This window comes from Nyctereutes procyonoides, unplaced genomic scaffold (genome assembly GCF_905146905.1).
Source record: "Nyctereutes procyonoides isolate TBG_1078 unplaced genomic scaffold, NYPRO_anot_genome, whole genome shotgun sequence".
Taxonomy (NCBI): Eukaryota; Metazoa; Chordata; class Mammalia; order Carnivora; family Canidae; genus Nyctereutes; species Nyctereutes procyonoides.
Window position 1 is genome coordinate 87,787,674 of NW_026575146.1, and position 18,512 is coordinate 87,806,185.

General features: G+C 55.6%; 2 protein-coding genes across 2 annotated transcripts; one reads left to right on the forward strand and one right to left on the reverse strand.

The window, feature by feature from the left end:
* Positions 1 to 1,039: 1,039 nt before the first annotated feature.
* CCNE1 (cyclin E1) lies at positions 1,040 to 10,914 on the reverse strand. Its single transcript, XM_055311999.1, has 12 exons — positions 10,762 to 10,914; positions 10,368 to 10,423; positions 10,184 to 10,277; positions 9,861 to 9,929; positions 5,886 to 6,031; positions 5,631 to 5,766; positions 3,462 to 3,608; positions 2,808 to 2,903; positions 2,457 to 2,591; positions 2,234 to 2,345; positions 1,997 to 2,154; positions 1,040 to 1,704 (listed from the first exon to the last, which is right to left on the reverse strand). The coding sequence occupies exons 2-12, from the start codon at positions 10,388 to 10,390 to the stop codon at positions 1,582 to 1,584; spliced, it is 1,239 nt and encodes a 412-aa protein (XP_055167974.1). The 5' UTR covers positions 10,391 to 10,423; positions 10,762 to 10,914; the 3' UTR covers positions 1,040 to 1,581.
* On the forward strand, positions 10,389 to 11,977 carry LOC129500153 (basic proline-rich protein-like). The gene is made up of 3 exons (XM_055310275.1): positions 10,389 to 10,793; positions 10,983 to 11,121; positions 11,580 to 11,977. The coding sequence occupies exons 1-3, from the start codon at positions 10,389 to 10,391 to the stop codon at positions 11,975 to 11,977; spliced, it is 942 nt and encodes a 313-aa protein (XP_055166250.1).
* The last annotated feature ends 6,535 nt before the right edge of the window (positions 11,978 to 18,512 follow it).

Genomic DNA, 18,512 nt, shown 5'->3' on the forward strand with positions numbered 1-18,512 from the left:
TGCCAGAGGGATGCCCGGGTGGCTCAGGGGTTGAGCGTGTCTGCCTTCGGCCCAGGGCGTAATCTTGGGGTCCTGGGATGGAGTCCTGCGTGGGCTCCCCGCAGGGAGCCTGCTTCTCCCTCTGCCTGTGTCTCTGCCTCTCTCTCTCTCTCTGTCTCTCATGAATAAGTAAGTCTTAAAAAATAAAAATTCAAAAAATAAAAATAAAAAATACATTAAAAAATAAAACTTGCCAAACTGTAACATCACAATGTAAAGGAGTAGGGAGGGTCTCTCTCCTCCAGCTTCACATAAATGATTTAAAATGGCTGTTTTTCCTCTTTAGAGTTTTACAAAATGAGATAAAACACCAAGTTGAAAACAAGTGGGATTTATTTGCTCATTCACCCTCCCTTCTTACGAACCCGTACATACACCAAACCATTGCAAGGAAGTGAGACACAAAAGCCGACAAGACCACTGTGCGGATGTTCGACAAAATGCAGTGTGAGCTGAGCGGGGACCTCCTCCGTTAGCAAGGCACTCGGGGACTCCATCAGCGGTCAGGGACCAGACCACACGGCGACGTCTGGCCTTGAGCTGCATAGGATTCTAGGATTCTATTTCACATTTCCGTCTTTGGAGTATAGTTTTAAGCCTCCTACATTGTCAACAAATTCTCCAAACAGAAGTCCTTTAGGTTAAGACGTGGGTAAGGACGAAGACAGTACTAACACCAGTTACAGAGGCTGTATGACCTTGGGCCTGTTGCAGGGCAGAGGTGATACCTAAGAATCCGCTTGGATGCAGACACCGCTTCTCAAGCCGCCGCGGCCCGCCCGCGAACCCCACCTGAGCAGCCTCTGCGCAGGGCAATGCGGAAGAAAGGCCAAATTGGAGGCTGTACCTAAGGCTCACTTCAGAAGTCTTCTTTTAAATAGATTTGCTTGAAAGGTGTGAGCTTTCAGAAGCATGAAATCAAAAAAGAGACTTCGATAGAGCCACACTCGAAGATGACTTCTAACGGAATGATCAGACATAGCTCACAAAACCAGCTGTCTCAAAGACAGTGTTATCTTTATTAAAAAACGGATAGACATAGCAGCACTTACAAAACAACAGTTCATCAAAGGCATTATACATTGTCAACGGATAGTGTGAAAAGGGCAGGCCCCCAGCACCGCTGGGTGTGGGCTTCCACATCACAACGCTCACAACCACCAGCCCCGCTCAACAGCACACAACCCAGCACACGCAAGGGGAGACCAAGCGCAACACGGCGCTCTGCAGCTTCAAGCCTTTGTTATCTGCGTGAATAGTCAATCAAGTCAAGTATCACCCTCCTTAGCAGCATCTGGAGCACTCACTGGTGTTCTGGAGGTGGCTGGTGTACTCGACCCACTTATTTAAAAAAACCTAAGCATTCAATAAAAAACACTTCTCCCTGTCCAATGCCATCCACGGAAACACTTCGGTTGCAGAAGAGACGCGCTCTTCCACTTAAATAAGCGTAAAAGCTAACGCGCGCCTCGGCCACGGCGCGGCAGAGGACTCGGAGCGGCGCGCCCGCCCAACGGTCTTTGGTGGAGAGTGCTGGTGTGCTCACGCCGTGTCCTGCCCACCACTCTGCTTCTTGCTGCTCTGCGGGGGAGTGAGGACCCCGGTGGGGGGAGGAGAAATCCGATTCTGTTCAGACAATATGGCTTTCTTTGCTTGGGCTTTGTCCTGTAGGGAATAAAAGCGAGAAACGTGAAAATGGAAGACCCGATCCTTTGGGCTCGGCGTGCTGAGTGTGCCCTTCTGTGGCAGCGGGGGAAACAAACGGCAGGGAGCGATGGACGAGGTCTCTGGTCTCCATGCTATTTAGGCATCGCATCTATTGAGTGCAAGTTTTCTTTTTCAAGGAACTAGAAGGACTGGGGTCTTTCTAGCCTATCTGACGCCTGCCTGCAGAGGCGTGCAGAGGCTGGTTAGGCAGTTTTATGAGTTTATCTGGGAACGAAGGAACACTACTGACCAGCAAATCCAAGCTGTTTATATGGGTCTGGATGTTGTGTGCGTCTTCAGCGGGAACTCCCCTGAAGTGCTTCAGTTTTGAACTTCCCGTCTCCCTAATGACCATGGCAAACGGCACCATCCACTTGACACACTTCTCTATATCACACCACTGATACCCTGCAATGAAAGTAACTTTTAGGCCCAATCGGTCTGTAAGTTTAATCCACCTTGTGAATCGACCGGAAAGCCAACGTACCTGAAACCTTTTGCATCAATTCAGACGAAGAGAAATGATACAAGGCAGAAGCAGCAAGCACACCGTAGGGAAATTCTAAGCAGCCAACATCCAGGACACAAAGATCCAAAAGCTGTGGAGCAGAAAAGAGGCTGAAGCACACAGCCGGCCACCATCCATCCCTTCTAGGGCTCCTCAGGCTCACAGTGGGGTAGGTAGCCCCCAAGGGAGCGGGGCCGCTTACCTCTGCGATCTGTATGAAGATTTGCTGGGGATACTGTGGCAGGAGCACTTCATATAAGTCATTTAGATATGCAACCTGCATATATACATTCAGCCAGGATACAATGGTCAGGGGACTTAAGTGCCACTTAAGAGCCTAAGGGAAAACCGAGAGAAAGGAGACCAATGGCTGAGAGAAGAAAAAGACATTTCTGCTCCCCGAAGGCCTCTAAAGGAGTTCAAAACGCAGCCACATTCCATGCCACAATGTGTCCAGCGGGAGAACTCCTCTCAGATGCACTCACACGGAATGTGGAAAAGATATTATGTATGCATTTTAAAAAAAGGACTGAAAAATTAACTTGTAACCTACCTTCATAATGATTAATTCCATGCTAAGAATCTCCTCTCCTGAACATGCCCCATCTGTAACATAAGCAAACTGGTGCAGCTTTGGAGGATAGATTTCCTAAAAGGAAATAAAAGGGAGAAACAATTAGCAAAAATCTCTAATAGTTTTAACTTACAACGTACTTCCAAAGTTACTGTTTTTAGTACACTAGCCTGGAAAGAGACGGGGAACATCCATGGAGTAAACACAGGAGCTCCTCCACTGATCAAAGTGCATTTATTGGGAAAGAAACGAAACACCCACTGTTACCAATAAATAGACATAAATACAGCTTTGACTCGGTGGGCATATTTTTGAAATGGTCACCTTTTAAATGCCTTTAGCAACACGTTTGAAAGCTGGGCCCATCCACCCTTCTAATCACAGCAGAATTGTAGTCCTCTTGGGTCAAAGTTCAATTTTGGGGCTACCAGGAACTACACTAACCTAAGCGTTTCATACACTCACTACTTGTCTCACTTCTTGGTTAATTTCTAGCCCTTTCTGCACGTGTCTTTATACTTCAGACAACCTCGAATTAGAAAAACGCAGACAAGCATCTGGCCTCTTCCGGTCATCTCAGGGGATCTCAAGAAACAAGGTGTGCCACGTAACAAGTATTTGAAAATGATTTACCTCAAGTTTGGCAGCAATAAATAAAGATGAAATCCCAATAAGCTGTAAAAGCGTTTTTACAATATTCTGTTGCGTTGCCATATACCGATCAAAGAAATCCTGTGCCAAGTAAAATGTCTCTCTGTGAAGTTTATAGACTTCGCACACCTGAAAAAATATTAATAAGTCTTAGAACAATTACTTGAGGAACAAGGACAAAAACAAGCCAACAAACAAAAGTTGCCGCGAGTTTTGGTGAAGGACCAGAGAACCCAATCGAGAGAGAGGAACTTTGCTTTTCTGAAAGGACTGTTACCTTGCTTGTCCCCGGGCACAAGCAGGGGCGAAAACCTGGATGGGGCTCAGACAGAAGGATTAAACGTTCTGTGATCGATATCCCGGTAAGAGCCCATGTTCATAGGCTGAAGGAGCATTTCATGGGAAGACTGAACGATGGTCTCAAACCCTAACACCAGGACCGTGCCTGCCCGGCCCACCTCACAGGACTGCGGAGATGGGGTGGGGGGTGCCCGCGAGGGAGCGGAGGACAAGGGAACACTGGGCCCCAACTCCTCACCACCAACGAACGTCTGACTGCGCTCGGAAAACTGCCGCTCCTACAGGCCTTCCCGCGTGCCGCTGCATCTCATGGGGCGAACAGGGAGAAAAGGCCCCAGAGAAACAGCAAACAGAACCTTCACAGAAAATGCCATCAATCACTAAAGAGTATTTCTAAGGTCCAAGCTGAGGCATCTTTGAGGTCGGAAGTGAAGCTGGAGCATCCATCCGCTCAGGGACAAGCTCTCAGACCCCCGTCGCCCGGCTCACGGTCGACACGCCTGCAGCTTCGTCCCACCGAGCACCCAAAGGTTACCCTTCTGGCCTATCCTCTCAGTGGTATTACCATGACTTTCTTTGGTTGGATCTCTGAGAAAAACCTTCCTTAAAGTATACGGCATCAACCGCGGTACAGAAAATAGAACTTCTCGGTCACAACGTCCAATGAGCTGCCACCTAGGAGAGTGAAGCATCCTCCATCTACTGTTTCGAGGGATTATAAAACGTCTCCGGGGGCCCAGAAGGGCACGTGTGAGGCCTGGAGTCTCAAGTAGGCAGGCCTGCCAAAGAGCTCAGTACAGAAAATGTTAGCTTTTCAATAACGAAAAGACAAGCAGATTAGGAACGGTGAGAAGAGCCGTCTTTTCTCGCCAACCACATACGCTGCAGTTCACACATACCACGTCTGGGCCGTACAAACTCTGTAAGGAAAATACTGCTAGAAAATATTACAGATGAGAAAACCAAGATTCTAGATTAAATGACTTGCCTGACAAAGACCCATACCCAGCGAGTTGGCAGCGGGGGATCTGAGCCTACGATGGGCATTAACGGGGGTGCGCAGAGCCCGGGAGCAGAGGCTTTCCAAACAGTACCTAACCGCGTTTGTTTTTAGGGAATACTCGGACACTCAACTTCCTTATGTCCTTCCTTTTTCATAAGACGGAGCTGCCTGAGAAGTCCTTCAGCATCACAGAAGAAAGCCCACATCCCACCACCCAAGGCTCCCGGTGCCCCCCGGTGCCCCTGCAGGCACTACTGGGTCACGCACGCGTCCTCTCAGGAGAGGCACACTGCCCATACAATAGCTTTTGATGTCTAACAATTATCCATCACCATTTGTCATACTTGTCCTTTTGACCAGTTGTTGCAGAGAAATAAAAGATCTGAATACATTATTTTTTTTTTCCGATGCTATTCCGTGGGGAAAGAGAAATGGACTCCAAGGAGTTAAAAAAGAACAATGTAAGCTTTCTGACTGTTAAAGATAAGCCTGTTCATGTATTTTTAAAACTTATGATAGTGGCTATCAAACAGCTGTTATCTGCATTCCACCGGATAGATTCAAAAGCAATTTAATTAAAGACCAAATATCAATATTTACAGTTCAGTGGAAAAGAGAACTTTTGTAATTATTTGAACTTGGAAGAAAAAAAATTAAATGCCAACCTCAAAATATCTAAGAGGTAAAGAGACTTCAGAAATTCTTCTACGGAAGAACCCAAGCAAAAGAGTAGTACTTGGGAGACACAGAAAAGTGTCAATGGGGTAAGACACACAAAGAGGTCATCAAAGCCCAGAAGGTTCTAGAAGTGGTCAATGCTTCCAGTCGGCAGGAAGACTCAAGCTCACCTCCATCAACCAATCCAGAAGAATCGCTCGCATCTTGGGCTGCAGGAGGGGGTGCCGCTGCATAAAGTGCTTATCCCGTAAGTATGTCTTTTCCTTATTTAGCATAATTTTCCAGACCTCGTCTCTATTTGCCCAGCTACAAGAAACAAAACCAAGTGAAACACAAGAAGTAGGCGTCACTACGCGTCCACACTGACTTGGTGAGATTGTGCACAAGGAGCAAAAGACCTGGAAGGCACGTGGCAGGCAACTTACTTCAGTAGAGGCAGCGGCGAGGCTCTGGAGGGCATGAAGCTCTGCGGTCCACACACGGAACCTGGGTATGCTGGCTCATCCTCTTCTTTGTCAGGTGTGGGAATCAAGGAGCAGGGGTTTTCACATGCGGGATTATCGTCCCAAGGCTGTAGAAGAAAACACACATTCTCAAATGTTTGATGGGAACCAGCCAGGTGTACATTCAGTGATTTGTAGAACAGCCAGTAAAACAGAAAATATCTTCACACTAGAGAGCAATCGCCAGGCCTAAATACCTATTCTGGCCTAAATGAGGATGAAGATGGAACGAGTAAGTAAAAGCCACAGTAAGGACTCCAAGCTTTCGTTTCACTTGCCACTGGCTTAGGAGTCTATGCAGTAAGTATCTAAGACGACTACAAAGTCAGTAGCATTTTATCCTCCACGCTGTCGCTGTCAAACCATTACCTGAGCAGGAAGATGGACCCAGGAGGGATTAAGACAAAATGCAAACAGCTCTTAGGAGTACAAAAACCGACACCACCACCACCTATACAAATCCACCTGCAGCTCGGTAAGAAACTGGGCATAACCTCTGAGGTATGCTGTGGGATTATTTGGTCACAACTCAGAGATTTGTTTTTTTTTTTTTTTATTTAACAGGTACAACGAATCTACCAAAACTTCTTAAAAGTGAAAGAATTCCAATAAAAGTATATTTACATGCGCACCGCACATTCACAAGCGTGAAGACCAAAAATGTAAATTACCATCTATATTTAGTGTCCCCATCTTAAGACGTAAAACCATCAAATGTGACAACTCCTGGTTGCAAGACTAGCCTCATATATTACATAACGAGGACCTTTTGTTTTCCTTAACTCAAAACAAAACAAAAAGAATATCTGCCTAGTTAAAACCAAATCCAGGAATGGTCACAGGATATACTAAGAAGTCCGTGGAGATAGAAGCCAGATACCCCTGAAGACCTTTGAATCCTGCCCCCAAAGTCTTGCATGGAATGAGGATCCAAGAACTGATAAGGGAATAAACCATCATTAAAAACGCAAACAATATGCTTTCCTTTCAAAGATTCTAGGTACTTAATTTTATTCGATTTCCAGTATTTGGAAAATATTGGACCTATTGGAAAGTAGGTCCTTTTGCCACTTACAAAGTTTTCTTTTTCAAGCTGCTCTGTTTATTGTCCTACTCTGAAAAGAAGGCTACGATGGATTTTTTTTTTTCTTTTGAGTCGTAAGAGTGATTTTGTGGACAGTGCGGCAAGTAACAATCCCGCCAGCACGGAAGTCCTGTGGAAGTCTGAGACTCTTGGCCTTTTGTTTTAAAGCAGACAGCTCATTAAGGCTGACCAGAGAAGAAACGGGACAATTAGAAATGAGCATGGGATGTGGGCTCCAGGTGCTGCCTGGAGGATACGGTGGTGGGGCGCGCACAGCACACCGGCCACTTTCAGAGGCGGCCAGAGCACTTTCAGCGTGCTGAGAAGAGCAAGGCAGGATGAAGCTCTTCCCCACCCAGGGTGCAGAGAATTGGGCATGCAAATTAACCATGACAACTCCTGCCAACAGCTGTTCCAGAAGGGCAACCTCCCCTTCCAGCTCTAGTCTCATGTGCTGGTAGCATTTCCTTGACTCAAAACGAGTCACATTACAACTGCTTCAAGCTGCTCTTCGTTCGAGAATGAATTCTAGCTGTGAAGGCAGAAGCTGGGTGCCACCCTCCAAGCCAGATGGCTGAAAGGGCTGAGAGCAGCCTTTGAGGACAAAATGGCAGCAGTTCCCAACCCGCAGTGCACAGACAGACTGGATGACCCACAAGCCACAAGTGGTTCGGAAACCTGGACCCTTTAGGATCCAGCACGTGAGGCACAATAATGAAGTCGAAGTCTCGAGTTTACGCTGGGTTTCAAAGAGGCCAGATCCATCCGACTTTAGGAAGGACCCGGATAAGAGCAAGACCCCAATTTTGACTATTTCTAAACACCCCCGACCCCTTATGCCACTTTTAACTAAGAACAGGACTACCTATGTAGAATCAGGTGCTGAGAAGTAACTACTACAAAGTCCAGGATTTCACTTCAATTAAAAAGGTGGGTCTCCTGCGAAAAGTCAAACAACAAAACGGATATGCTGAATGGATTGCAGATAAAAGGGTAGTCTTTTGCTTAGGAAAGGCCTAAGGTAACACTCAAAGGTTCTCTGTGTCCTGACGAAGCAGTTATAAGGAGTTTAGCATAATGCGCCACAAGTAGCTCCAGGCCGCTGTACTGGGCTGAACTGGAACTCCTGACAAAAACTCCGTGTGATAATTGTGTCACCCCAAACTTCTAGCTTCATGAATCTACAGGGGGAAAAACCAGAACGAGCGCTCCATAGATAGATGGGCAATCTTCAAGCTATCTGCTCTACGAAACGTACAGAAACCTGTTGTCCTTAATCTCTGAACAACCAGGAAAACTCCTTCTCGTTAGTGGGAAATGGTGGAGTATTTAAATACCACAGCTATCAATGTGCACACTTTGGGGACAGGCCCACAGCCCGATTTTAGGCACCCTAGCACTGCTCCGATCCTCCGGGAGAACAAACTACTCCATCAAGTGGATATGGACGCCTTCGCTTCACTCTCAGAAATTTCAATTCCGAAAACAGCTGGGAAAATAAGCAATCCCGAGATTCACAAAGTGGAGAGCCATTTTACCACGGCTCATGAAAATCAACCTGCTTAAAGTTTGTTTGTTTTTTGTTTTTTCAAGAAGAAGAAAAGAAAAGAAAAGAAAGGAATGTCTTATTTCCTTCCCTAAAGGCAAGTATTTCTTCATCTAATGAGAAGGAAATCATCAACCCCTTGTTCGATATTAGGTCGATCTCCCCAGAAATGCTCATTTCCAGGGTCTACGTGCAGGGACGACAACTCTTCCTGCACACCCACTGCTTCAAAGCCCTTCACTCTGCCAGAACCAGCTGCCACAGCTGTTGCTCAGTGCCCAACACAGCGACGTGCTGCCCACTGCTAACCTAGTTGGGACCAGAGCCCTCTGCTCAGATACTATTCCCACTCAAGCTTTTCTCCGTGATAGGGTCAGAAGGCCTGACCCGCTGGTTTGGAGATAGGCTGCTTCCCCTACTGGAGCCATAACTACAGTCCCCAGCCATTTCTGGAGGGAGGAAGATAACGCGAGCTTTTTCTGCTAGGAACTGCTGATATTGTAACGATATCACGAGCACGCAGGAAATTTGGCGGCAACTCCGTGACGGAGAGGCAAGAGAAGTGGACTAGTCAATTTAAAAAATGTGTTGAGACACAGGTATCATCACAGAGAATGTTCCACTGATACTCTAGAGGCAGAGGCCAGGCGGAGCCCCGGACAGCAGTCCTCACTGCAGGTAACTGCGGGACACACGGGCTGAGGACCTCCAGAAGGGGGGGAAGTTACATACCTGCTGCTCACGGGGTGGCGGGGGGAAGGGAGGTCCTTAGCACCAGGACCGAAAGACAGAAGCGGGGACGGGGAGAATTGGGGTCGCTTATGGACACACACAAACCGCCGCATCACAGTCGCCGGAGGGCTCTGTGTCAGGAGCCCTCCCCCAGTTCCCCGCCTAGAGACAGGGCTCCGGGATGGACTCCGCCCTTGGCTTGCACAGGACTCTGGGTCACTTTCTTGCCCTGAGTCTGAGTTTCCTCAAGGGCAGAAGGAGAGGACTGAGTTATTTGATGTCCACTCTGGTTCTTCGGGACATCAGCGTGTTATCTGTAACCTCGGAGGTGCAGATGAGGAACCCAACGCCTTCCTGGGGTCCCAGGGCTGGCGGAGGCCAATGCCACCGACGGGCCAGGCCTCAGCCCATAGATGAGCACCATGGCCCCCGGCAGACGAGCGCCTCCAGCAGGAGGCAGCGGGGACCCAGCGTCCATCTAGAGCACAAAGCGCAGCAGGCCGTGGGCCGAGGCCCGGTGGGCATGGGAACCTACCTGCGCGCCGCCCTGGCCCCTCGCAGTCCTGTCAATCTTCGCAACTTCTTCATCCGGATCCTGCAAAAACTAACGGAGGGCGACCCCCAGCCCCCAAGGAAACACACCAGACGGTCCAAAGACAAAAAACACAGAGAGAGGAGAGAGAGAACGTCGGTTAGGCTGCGGGCCCCGCTGCGGCCCAAGGCAGTGCCACCACCCCAATCCGTGCGGGGAGGCAGGGCCCCGGGGCGGGGGGGGGGGGGGGGGGGTAGCCCCGCCAGGTAAGGCCAGGTAAGCCCGGGGAGGGGGTCTCCTCCCCCACCTGTCTCCTTTGTACTCACAACGGCCACGTTTGCCTTCCTCTTCCTGGAGCGCACAGACACGTCGGTGCCAGCGTCGTCCTTCATGGTGTCCCGGTCCTGGTGCTGCGCATCCCTGCGGGGCCGGCCGGGTGGCACGGAGGTCAGGGCGGGCGCTGGCAGCCTGGGCGCCCCTCCCCCCGCCGCGCAGCCACGGGGCACTCACCTCTCCCTCCGCTCCCTCGGCATGGCGGGCTCGGCACGCGGGGCCGGTCTCGGGCCCTGGGGGCACAAGCCGCGCGGGGGTCAGGGCGGGGGGTCAGGGCGCGGGGCGCGGGGCGCGGGCGGGGGCAGGGCCGGCCGCGCGCCCCGGACACCCCTCCCCCCGCGCGGGCGGCGGCGGCGGCGGCGGGAGGCTGCGGGCCGGCCGGGAAAATGGCCGATGGGCCCGGGGGGCCTGTCACCCGCCGCGCCGGGTCCGCAGCGCGCCCGGGGCCCCGCCGCCCCCCCGCCCCCCGGCCGCCCCGGCCCGTCCCGGGGCCACCCCGCGACCCCGCCGCGCCCGGGCCCGGCTCGCCCCCCCCCCCCCGGGAGCCCCGGGAGCCCGGCCCGGCCCTCACCGAGCCCTGTCCGCGGCGGCGGCGGCGGCGGCGTCGGCGGCGGCGGGAGGCGGGAGGCGGGAGCGGCGGCCCGAGCGCGCGGCGGTGGCGGGATCCGCGCCTGCCCCCTACACCGCGCGGGCGGCCGAGCCGGCTGCTCCTGCGCCCGGCCGAGAGCGGGACATTTAAAAATCCCTGCGCGCGGAACCGGCCCCCGGCCCGCCCTCGCGCCCTCCCGCCAGCCTCCGCCCCGCCCCGGCCGGCTCCGAGCCCCTCAGCGGCCGCCCCAGGGCCCGGGCCCGCCCCGCCGCCGCCTGCAGGCCCGCCCCGCCGCCGCGCAGCCCCGCAGAGGCGCTCCGGACCGCGGGGGCGGGGCCTGCGGTGGGCGGGGCCTGCGGTGGGCGGGGGCGGCGGGGGCGGGGCCTGCGGACGGGGCCTGCGCGCCGGAGGGCCGGGGCGGGGCCTGCGCGGGGAGGGGCGGGGCCTGCGCGGGGAGGGGCGGGGCCAAGCCACCGGGCCTGCGCGGCGCGAGGTGCGGCTGGGCGCGGGACGCGGGAGGCCGGCTGGCGCGCGCGGCGGGGGGCGGGGCCGGGGCTCGCGGCTGCGGGGCGGAGGGGCGGCGGGAGGCCGCGTGGCCGGCCCGCGGGGGATGTAGACACGGCGCGCGGCAGGGTGCGGGCCGGGCCGCGGGTGCTGGCCGGGCCGCGGGGAGCGGGGGTCCCGCCGGCCGCCGCCCCGCCGCCCCGCCGCCCCGCCGCGCGCTGCCCCTCCCGGCACGTCCTCCCCGCCCCCGAGACGCAGGGTTCCGGGCCGGCAGCCGGGGCGGGCCTGTGCCCAAGGTCACCGCGCCTGGTCGCGGGCCTACGACCTGGGCCGGCACCGCGGGCTGCTCCTGGCCGCGCGTCCGCCCGTCCTTCCGAGCGCGCCGGTTCCTGCAGTCACTCGTCGAGCGTCGAGCCGACCTCCCGGCGCCCCCCTGCGGGCCCCTCCCGCCACCTCCTCCGCGGCTGGGGCCCCGGGGCGCGGGCCGCCCCTCTGGCTGAAAGCCCTCCCGGTGGCGCCCGTCGGGCTCCCGGCCCGGCTGCAGGGCTCCCCTGGAGCTCCGTCGCCCGCGGGCCTCCGCCGCACCGGTGCCCTGGCAGCCGCTGCCCCACGTCCTCCCCCACGTCCTCTGTCACCTCGGCGGGAGCTGCCCTGCGCTGCGCACACGCCCTCGGGGCTGCTCTTCCCTCCCTAGAACTTCAGGGTCTCCGGTGAACACGGAGTCTGCAGCTCCCCGCGCCCCGCACTTCCTCTCCACCTCCTGCCCCGCTGTGTGTCCTTCACCCAACTTGCCGCCAGAAGCCTCGTGCGTTTCCTCCTGGGTTTCCCTGTTCGCTCGCTCGCTGTCCCTCTGCCTCCCGGGAGTTCCGGGCTGCAGCCCCCAGCTCTGGGCAGAGTAGTCCCGGGGTGCGGGTGGGGGTGCGGGTGGGGGAGGGAGACACTTGCTCATCTCTGTGGGTGAGTTGTTGAGGAGCATACGGCCACCGAGCCCTTGTGGACCTTCCAGGGCAACGAGAGCATCACCTGAAAGTACCTTTGAACTAAACTTGGCAGAAGCGGCATGTGGGCATGTCGCCCAGGGCTCCCAAACACTCCCAAGACCCTTCCTGATGCGCCATTCCGCCCCCCACCCCCACCCCCCAAACATAAGGATCTTCCTGAAGTGAGAGCCTGGGTCTGATTGAAGAGTGTGCCCTGTGTCATCCCCGGAAGTCCCTGCCAGCAGATGTCGGCCTTCCAGGGGCCTGGAGCTGAAGGCTGCTGAGATGACTCACTCAGGTTATCTCAGGGAGACATGAACGCAGGCTCCGGGGCTCCAGGCCCCGTGTCCTTCCGTAATAACAATAAGAGGTACCACGAACGGCATTTCCAAAACGTCAGCTTTGGACTCAGTCCTTCAGAGTGTTCAACTTCATGACGATCCCATCGTGTTGCTGCTACCATAGTGCTATTTCAAAGAAGGCAACTATCTACTTCTTAGGGTGATTATGAGGATTGGGGTGATACAGCTTCCGGGACTTGGTGCACACTCGGTGCTCAGTAAATGAGAGATATATGACAATGATGAATACGACATATGTCAGTATTACAGATATCATCCCATATCATTGTTATCGATGATAGACACAGACTTTTCCTTAGTGATGGTAGCAACTTACCGTCCCACCAGCGAGAATGAGAGTTCCAGATGTTCCTTTTCCTAGCTGACGCGCTCATCAACAGTACGGCGGACACAGAGATTTGGTATATTCATTCAGTGGAATACTGCACAGCAGTAAAAAGGACAGACCGCTGGAGCATTCAGCAACATGAAGAAATCTCACAGACGTAACCATGAGCACGAGAAGCCAGACACAGAAAAGTATTACTGTGTGATTCCATTTATTTGAAGTTTCAGAAAAGGCAGAACTATAGCGACAGTGTGAAACCAGCAGTTACTCCTGGGGTGGGGTTAATAACCGGGAGGGGACCCAGGGAACCTCCTGGGCACTTCCCATGTGTTTATGCTTTGATCTGGATGCGTGGTTGCGTATGTAAAAATTCATCGAGCCCTACATTTAGGATTTATGCACTTTCCTGAGTGTATGTTCATTTCAAAAATAAAAATAATTGTTTTTTAAAAAAAATCATTTAAAACAAAGTAAGACTTTAATGATCCCTGCCCACTTGGGAACATCCAGTCTGGAAGGGAGGCGGCTATGCAGATTGGTAGTTGTAGTGATAAGGGCTGAGTGATAAGGGTTGGGAAGGGAAACTTCTAGGAGCCAGCACTCCACATGGAGTGGTGGCAGGAAAGGGCATCCAGCCTACTCGTGGACACCAAGAAGGCTCCATGGAGGAAGCAACACCTAGGTCAGAAGGAGGAATGGGTTTAGAGAGGCAATTGAAAAGACGTCTGTGGAAACAGGCTGCAGCAAGGCTTGGGGTCCCCGGAAGTTACTGCTGGCCACTTGTCTGGGGTAGCTCGCCTTCGGCTGTTTGGTTTCATTTCATTCTATGGCTGCCTGGATCAGGGTGAGAGCATCCAAGCTCTGGACGCAGGCCTTGAGGGAGCCTGGAGATTGACCTAGAAAACCAGCTGCTGGCTAGAGAGGGTATCACTCCACAATGAGACTTTGGAAAAGCTCCTTAACCTCTTCAGACCTCAATTTCATCTGTAAAATGGGGGGAGATTCTAATCACCTTAACCGCCAGGGATGCTGTGAGGACTAAGTGGATTAATACCCACGATGCATTTGCAATAGTATCTAGCACATAGTGAGTGTCCTGTATTAACAATCATTATTGCTTATAAAGTATAAAGGGCATCGGAGGAGCTTAATACATGGTAAGAACAGTAGCCGGGTTAGAAGGACTAAGAAGTTAGTCCTTCTGGGAAGTCCTTCCCAGAGAGGACCCCTTAACCTGGGGCCGCCAGATAGCCTTCAGTGGCCCAGGACCCCCTGCTGACGTCGTGTGCACCTGGGCAGCTGCTGCAGAACGGTCAGCAGTCCCACAGAGGCACGTATGGAAAGTTACAGAGTGCTGGGGGCTGGGGTTGTTGACCCCGGGTTGACCAGGGGAGGTGTGGGCTGTGCTGGAAGCCCGGCTGGCCCAGGCCTTGCTCTCAGGCAGAGCTGGGCACCTAGAGCCGCTTGGCTGAGCCAAGAGGGGCGGTGGCGGCGGGAAGGGGGCATCTTGTGCGCTAAGCACGGGAATCCCAGAAGAAGAGAGGTCAGACTGGCTGCACCGGTGTGAGCAGTGAGGCCGGGGCCAGGCAGGAGGAGCAGGACCCGGTGCCAGGGAACCCGAGGGTGGGAAGGCCCCGGGGGCTTGGCCCCTGTCCTCTCTCAAGCCCGGGCCTGCCAGGTCAGCCCACGTCCGGGCCCCGTGGCTGCTCCGCAGGTCGGGCTTCCCATCAACGTCACGGGGCTATGGGCTCCGTGGGGGGCGCGCTGGCCAGCCGATGGGTGGTCCCGGCGCGGCGTGGCCCTCCCTTCGCGGGGGAGCAAGTGCAGTCCCACGTCTTCAGGCGGAAGGCTGTGATCAGTTAAAAAATTCCAATGAAAATTCAAATTGCCCTTTACGCTTTATAGGCGGCAGCGCAGCGGCGGCGGCTCACACTCCGGACTCCGTGCTGAGCTCAGGGTCCCCGGGGCGGACGGCTGGTGGAACACCCTGGAAGGATGGAAGGACGCACAGGCAGCGCACCAGCTCCTCCCACCCCGCCCGCCCGCCCTGGGGGGGCCCAAGCGCTCCGTCCCGAGGGTCCCCAGGGTCCCCAGGGTCCCCAGGGTCCCCAGGGTCCCGAGGGTCCCAGGCCGACCACCGCGTTCCCACGAGGCCCTCCCCACCTGCGCGCCTCCCTCGCGGGATGTTTTCCTCCAAGCACGAGGCTTTGCGCTTTGCAGGTGCGGGAGGCTTGGCCAATGGGCGCCGCCCATTCCCGGCCGTGTGATTGGCTCAGGGGAGGGCACGTGACCCCCGCTGGGCCAATAAGAACCTCCCGGGTGGGTCTCTATGCTGCCCGGAAGTGGGTCTGTTACCCGGAGGCCATCTTGCCGCTCGAGGTGCCCAGCCTTAGGGACGCGGGTCCCCGGGGGTCGAGGGGCGCGGAGGCGGAGGAAGGGGAGGCAGCTGTCGGTCACCGAGCTCCTGGGCGCCGTCCAGCCCAAGACCAGGCCCCTAGAACCTTCCAGATGCCGGAGCCGTTGTGCCGGTGTGTGTATGTATCAGGCCACGGAGGTTGGGTCTCCCGCGGCTGGGCATCGCGCATGCGCGGCCGGGCCATGGCTGCTGCTCGGCAGGTGCGTGCCCACCTGGGAGCCTCTGGGAGCGGGACACGCTCTCGTCTCCATCCCCCGGATCCTGACGCCCCCTGGCCGCGCCCTCTGTCACCTGCTTGCATCGCGCAGCTCCTGACCCTGACCCCGACCCGACCCCGCGTCCCCCGCCCTCCGGGAGCTCCCGGGACACCTCCCCCTGGGGGTGGGCAGGTAGACAGGAAGTGAGCAGGACTCCCTGCCAACAGGGGGGCGAATAGAGGTCGCTACCGACGCGGTGGCCCACGGGGTGGGGAGGACAGCTTCGCCCCGTGTCCTCCTTTAGGGGTCAACCTGGCCACTGTGGTTGTCTGACCCTGAGGACCCTCCCTGCCCCCGAATTCGCTGGGGTGTCGGATGAGGGTGGGTCCCCATTCCCTAAACAGGAAGGAGAGGAGGAGGCAGCAAGGAGTGGGTGGACTGGGAGTAACCCAGGCCCAGAGGCCCGAGCATCCCCGGTGGCGGCACAGCGTCTGGACGGCAAGTTTGGCTGAGCAGGTGGGTGAGCGGATGGGGGCGAAGGTGAGAGGCACCCAGAGTGCTTCCCGGATGGTGACGGGCCGCCTGGGAGGCCGGTGTGCCACGTGGGGCACATCCTTGTGCTGAGGGTGCTGAGGCCCAGGTGTGGCTGGTCTGGAGGTCACGGGGCCTCTGCACTGCAGGCTGGGGCTTCCCCACCTCCCCACCTCCCGCCCTGGGCCGCTGTCTCAGAGCCTCTCCACCCCCAGCCTCTCGCTGCATGTTGTATTTCCTTAAATCTGTTTGAAAAGAAAGACCTACTTGTCCCCCACGTGTCGTCCCCCACCCCACCCACCCCTGCACGACACCACAAAGCAGAGGGAAGCGGTGAGTGTTTATAACTGCAGGCCAGAGGCAGGTCATGGCCTCGAGGCCTGATCTCCTACTTAAATCAAGAGGTCAGGTGGCGATTCCAGGTACAGGAGGTCCTGGGGCCCTCGGATTCTAGAGGCAGGAAGCAGAAGGGTGGTTGCCAGGGCCGGGGAGGGAGAGGGCCACCGGGAGTTTTTAGTGGGTTTCAGTTTGCAAGATGGAAGTTCTGAGGACGGAGCGTAGGGAAGGGCGTGCCACTGGGTGAATGTAGACACGACACTGGTTCAGCTCTTAAAAGTAGGTAAGATGGTACATTTGTGTTGTGTGTTTCTCAGCACCGTGTTTTAGAAAAGGAGATGAACGAACGTGAGAGAGGTGTCAGCCCCCTCCGCTTCCAGATGAGGCTTTGTCCTTGATGAAGCAGAACACGGGAAAGAGAATTGAAAGGCAGTGACTCACTCCCTGTATGATGTGGATGTGCTCTTACTTAAAATTAATATGTCACACTGCGGTCAGAGGAGGAAAGGGGATGATGAAGGGGCAGAGGTGTAGGCAGGCCGAGGAGGGATCTGGCCCCCGTGCTGCAGGAGGAGGCCGTGGGGCAGTTGTGGCAGGTGCCCCGGCCACACTACAGGAAAGGGAAGTGGGAGCTGCGGGTCCCAGCTGCCGGGCTCCATCCGTGTGATCCTGGGGAAGGTGCGTCACCGGCCCACAGGGTGATGAAGAGGCTGCGGTGAGGCTGACCTGAGCTTGGCCTGGGAAAGTACGTGGGCGGGCTCAGTGCGCATGGTCCAGGGGTCCTGGGTGGCCATCTTTTGGGGCCCTGTTCCTGGATCTCATCAAGAGTCCCCTAGGTTTTCACGGATCCGTGAACTCAGTTCCCGTGGGACATTTGACCAGGTTCCCTGTGTTCATATCCTTCAAGATGCCCGACGAGAGGACGTGGTGGTTGTACCGTGTCACTGGGCTCACGAGGGAACTGCATCCAGTTGACGCTCATTAAGTGTCTGTTAAATGGTTGCAGAGATGAATTCTGTCCTGGGAGTAGGAAGTGTGAAGCAAGCATCCCGTCCTCAAGATGCTCAGATCCAGTGGAAGAGCTGCCCGTGGTCCTCCCCAAACTGCAGGGGTTGGGGAACCTGGCAGCGGAGGCCTCATCCTGCTCGGGGGAGGAGAGGGCTGGGGAGGGGGAGAGTCACTGCAGGTCACTGCAGGTGCCTTTGCCAGCTCACCCACACCCTCCACCTCACCGACTCCCAGGTGCATCTCCCAGCCATGTCGGGGGTGTTTGTGAGGACACGGCTACGCTCTCCTGGTTGCTCTACCTCCCCCCCCCCACACCCACACCCATTGCAGTGAAGGACGGACTCCACATGCCCCCTCCCTGCTTGCTCTTTTCTTTCTGCCTTCTTGACATCTTGACATCTCCACGGCCCCTCGGGCTACAACGCCCAGGGTGGACTCTGGGTTCCCCACCCTGCCCTGCCTGCGGCTCCACCTGCTGCCACCGCTCACTCAAGGCTCAGAACGGCTTTCACTGCAGGCACCGGCAAGCCCCAGTGGCTCCCTGTGCACCCACCCCAAATATTTCCAGTCTGTCTCTTGACCCGTCTCCGTCCCATCCTGGAGGGAGCCACGGTCTGCTATCTGGGCAGCCGAACCCCGTCCTGAACTTCTTTCCCACTGTGTCGCTGTCTCTTACCCACCGGAATGCCTTTGTCACCAAACAGCCCAAATCATCTCTTTTTCCTAAAAAATAACTGACTTCTGTGAATCAATGAAACCTGCCCCTTCTGCCGCATTTGACAGCCTTGTGCTGATCACAAAATAGTCGATTGCACAAGAGCCAGGCCCCGCCAGGCTCAGCTTCTGCTGCAGTGCTCGGGTCCTGGGGTCCTGGGGTCCTGGGATCCTGGGCCTGTACCCGGCCCTCCCTGGGCTCCACTTCTGTGGTGCGTGTGCACCTGTTGGCCTGCTGCCTGGTCCCTGCCCACCCCCACCCCCACCCCCACCCCCAGGGGCCCGCTCAGGCTCCAGCAGCCCCTCCCGGAGGAGGCCTCGCCAGCCACCTGCCTCCATCAGGTTCTCTCTGTCTCA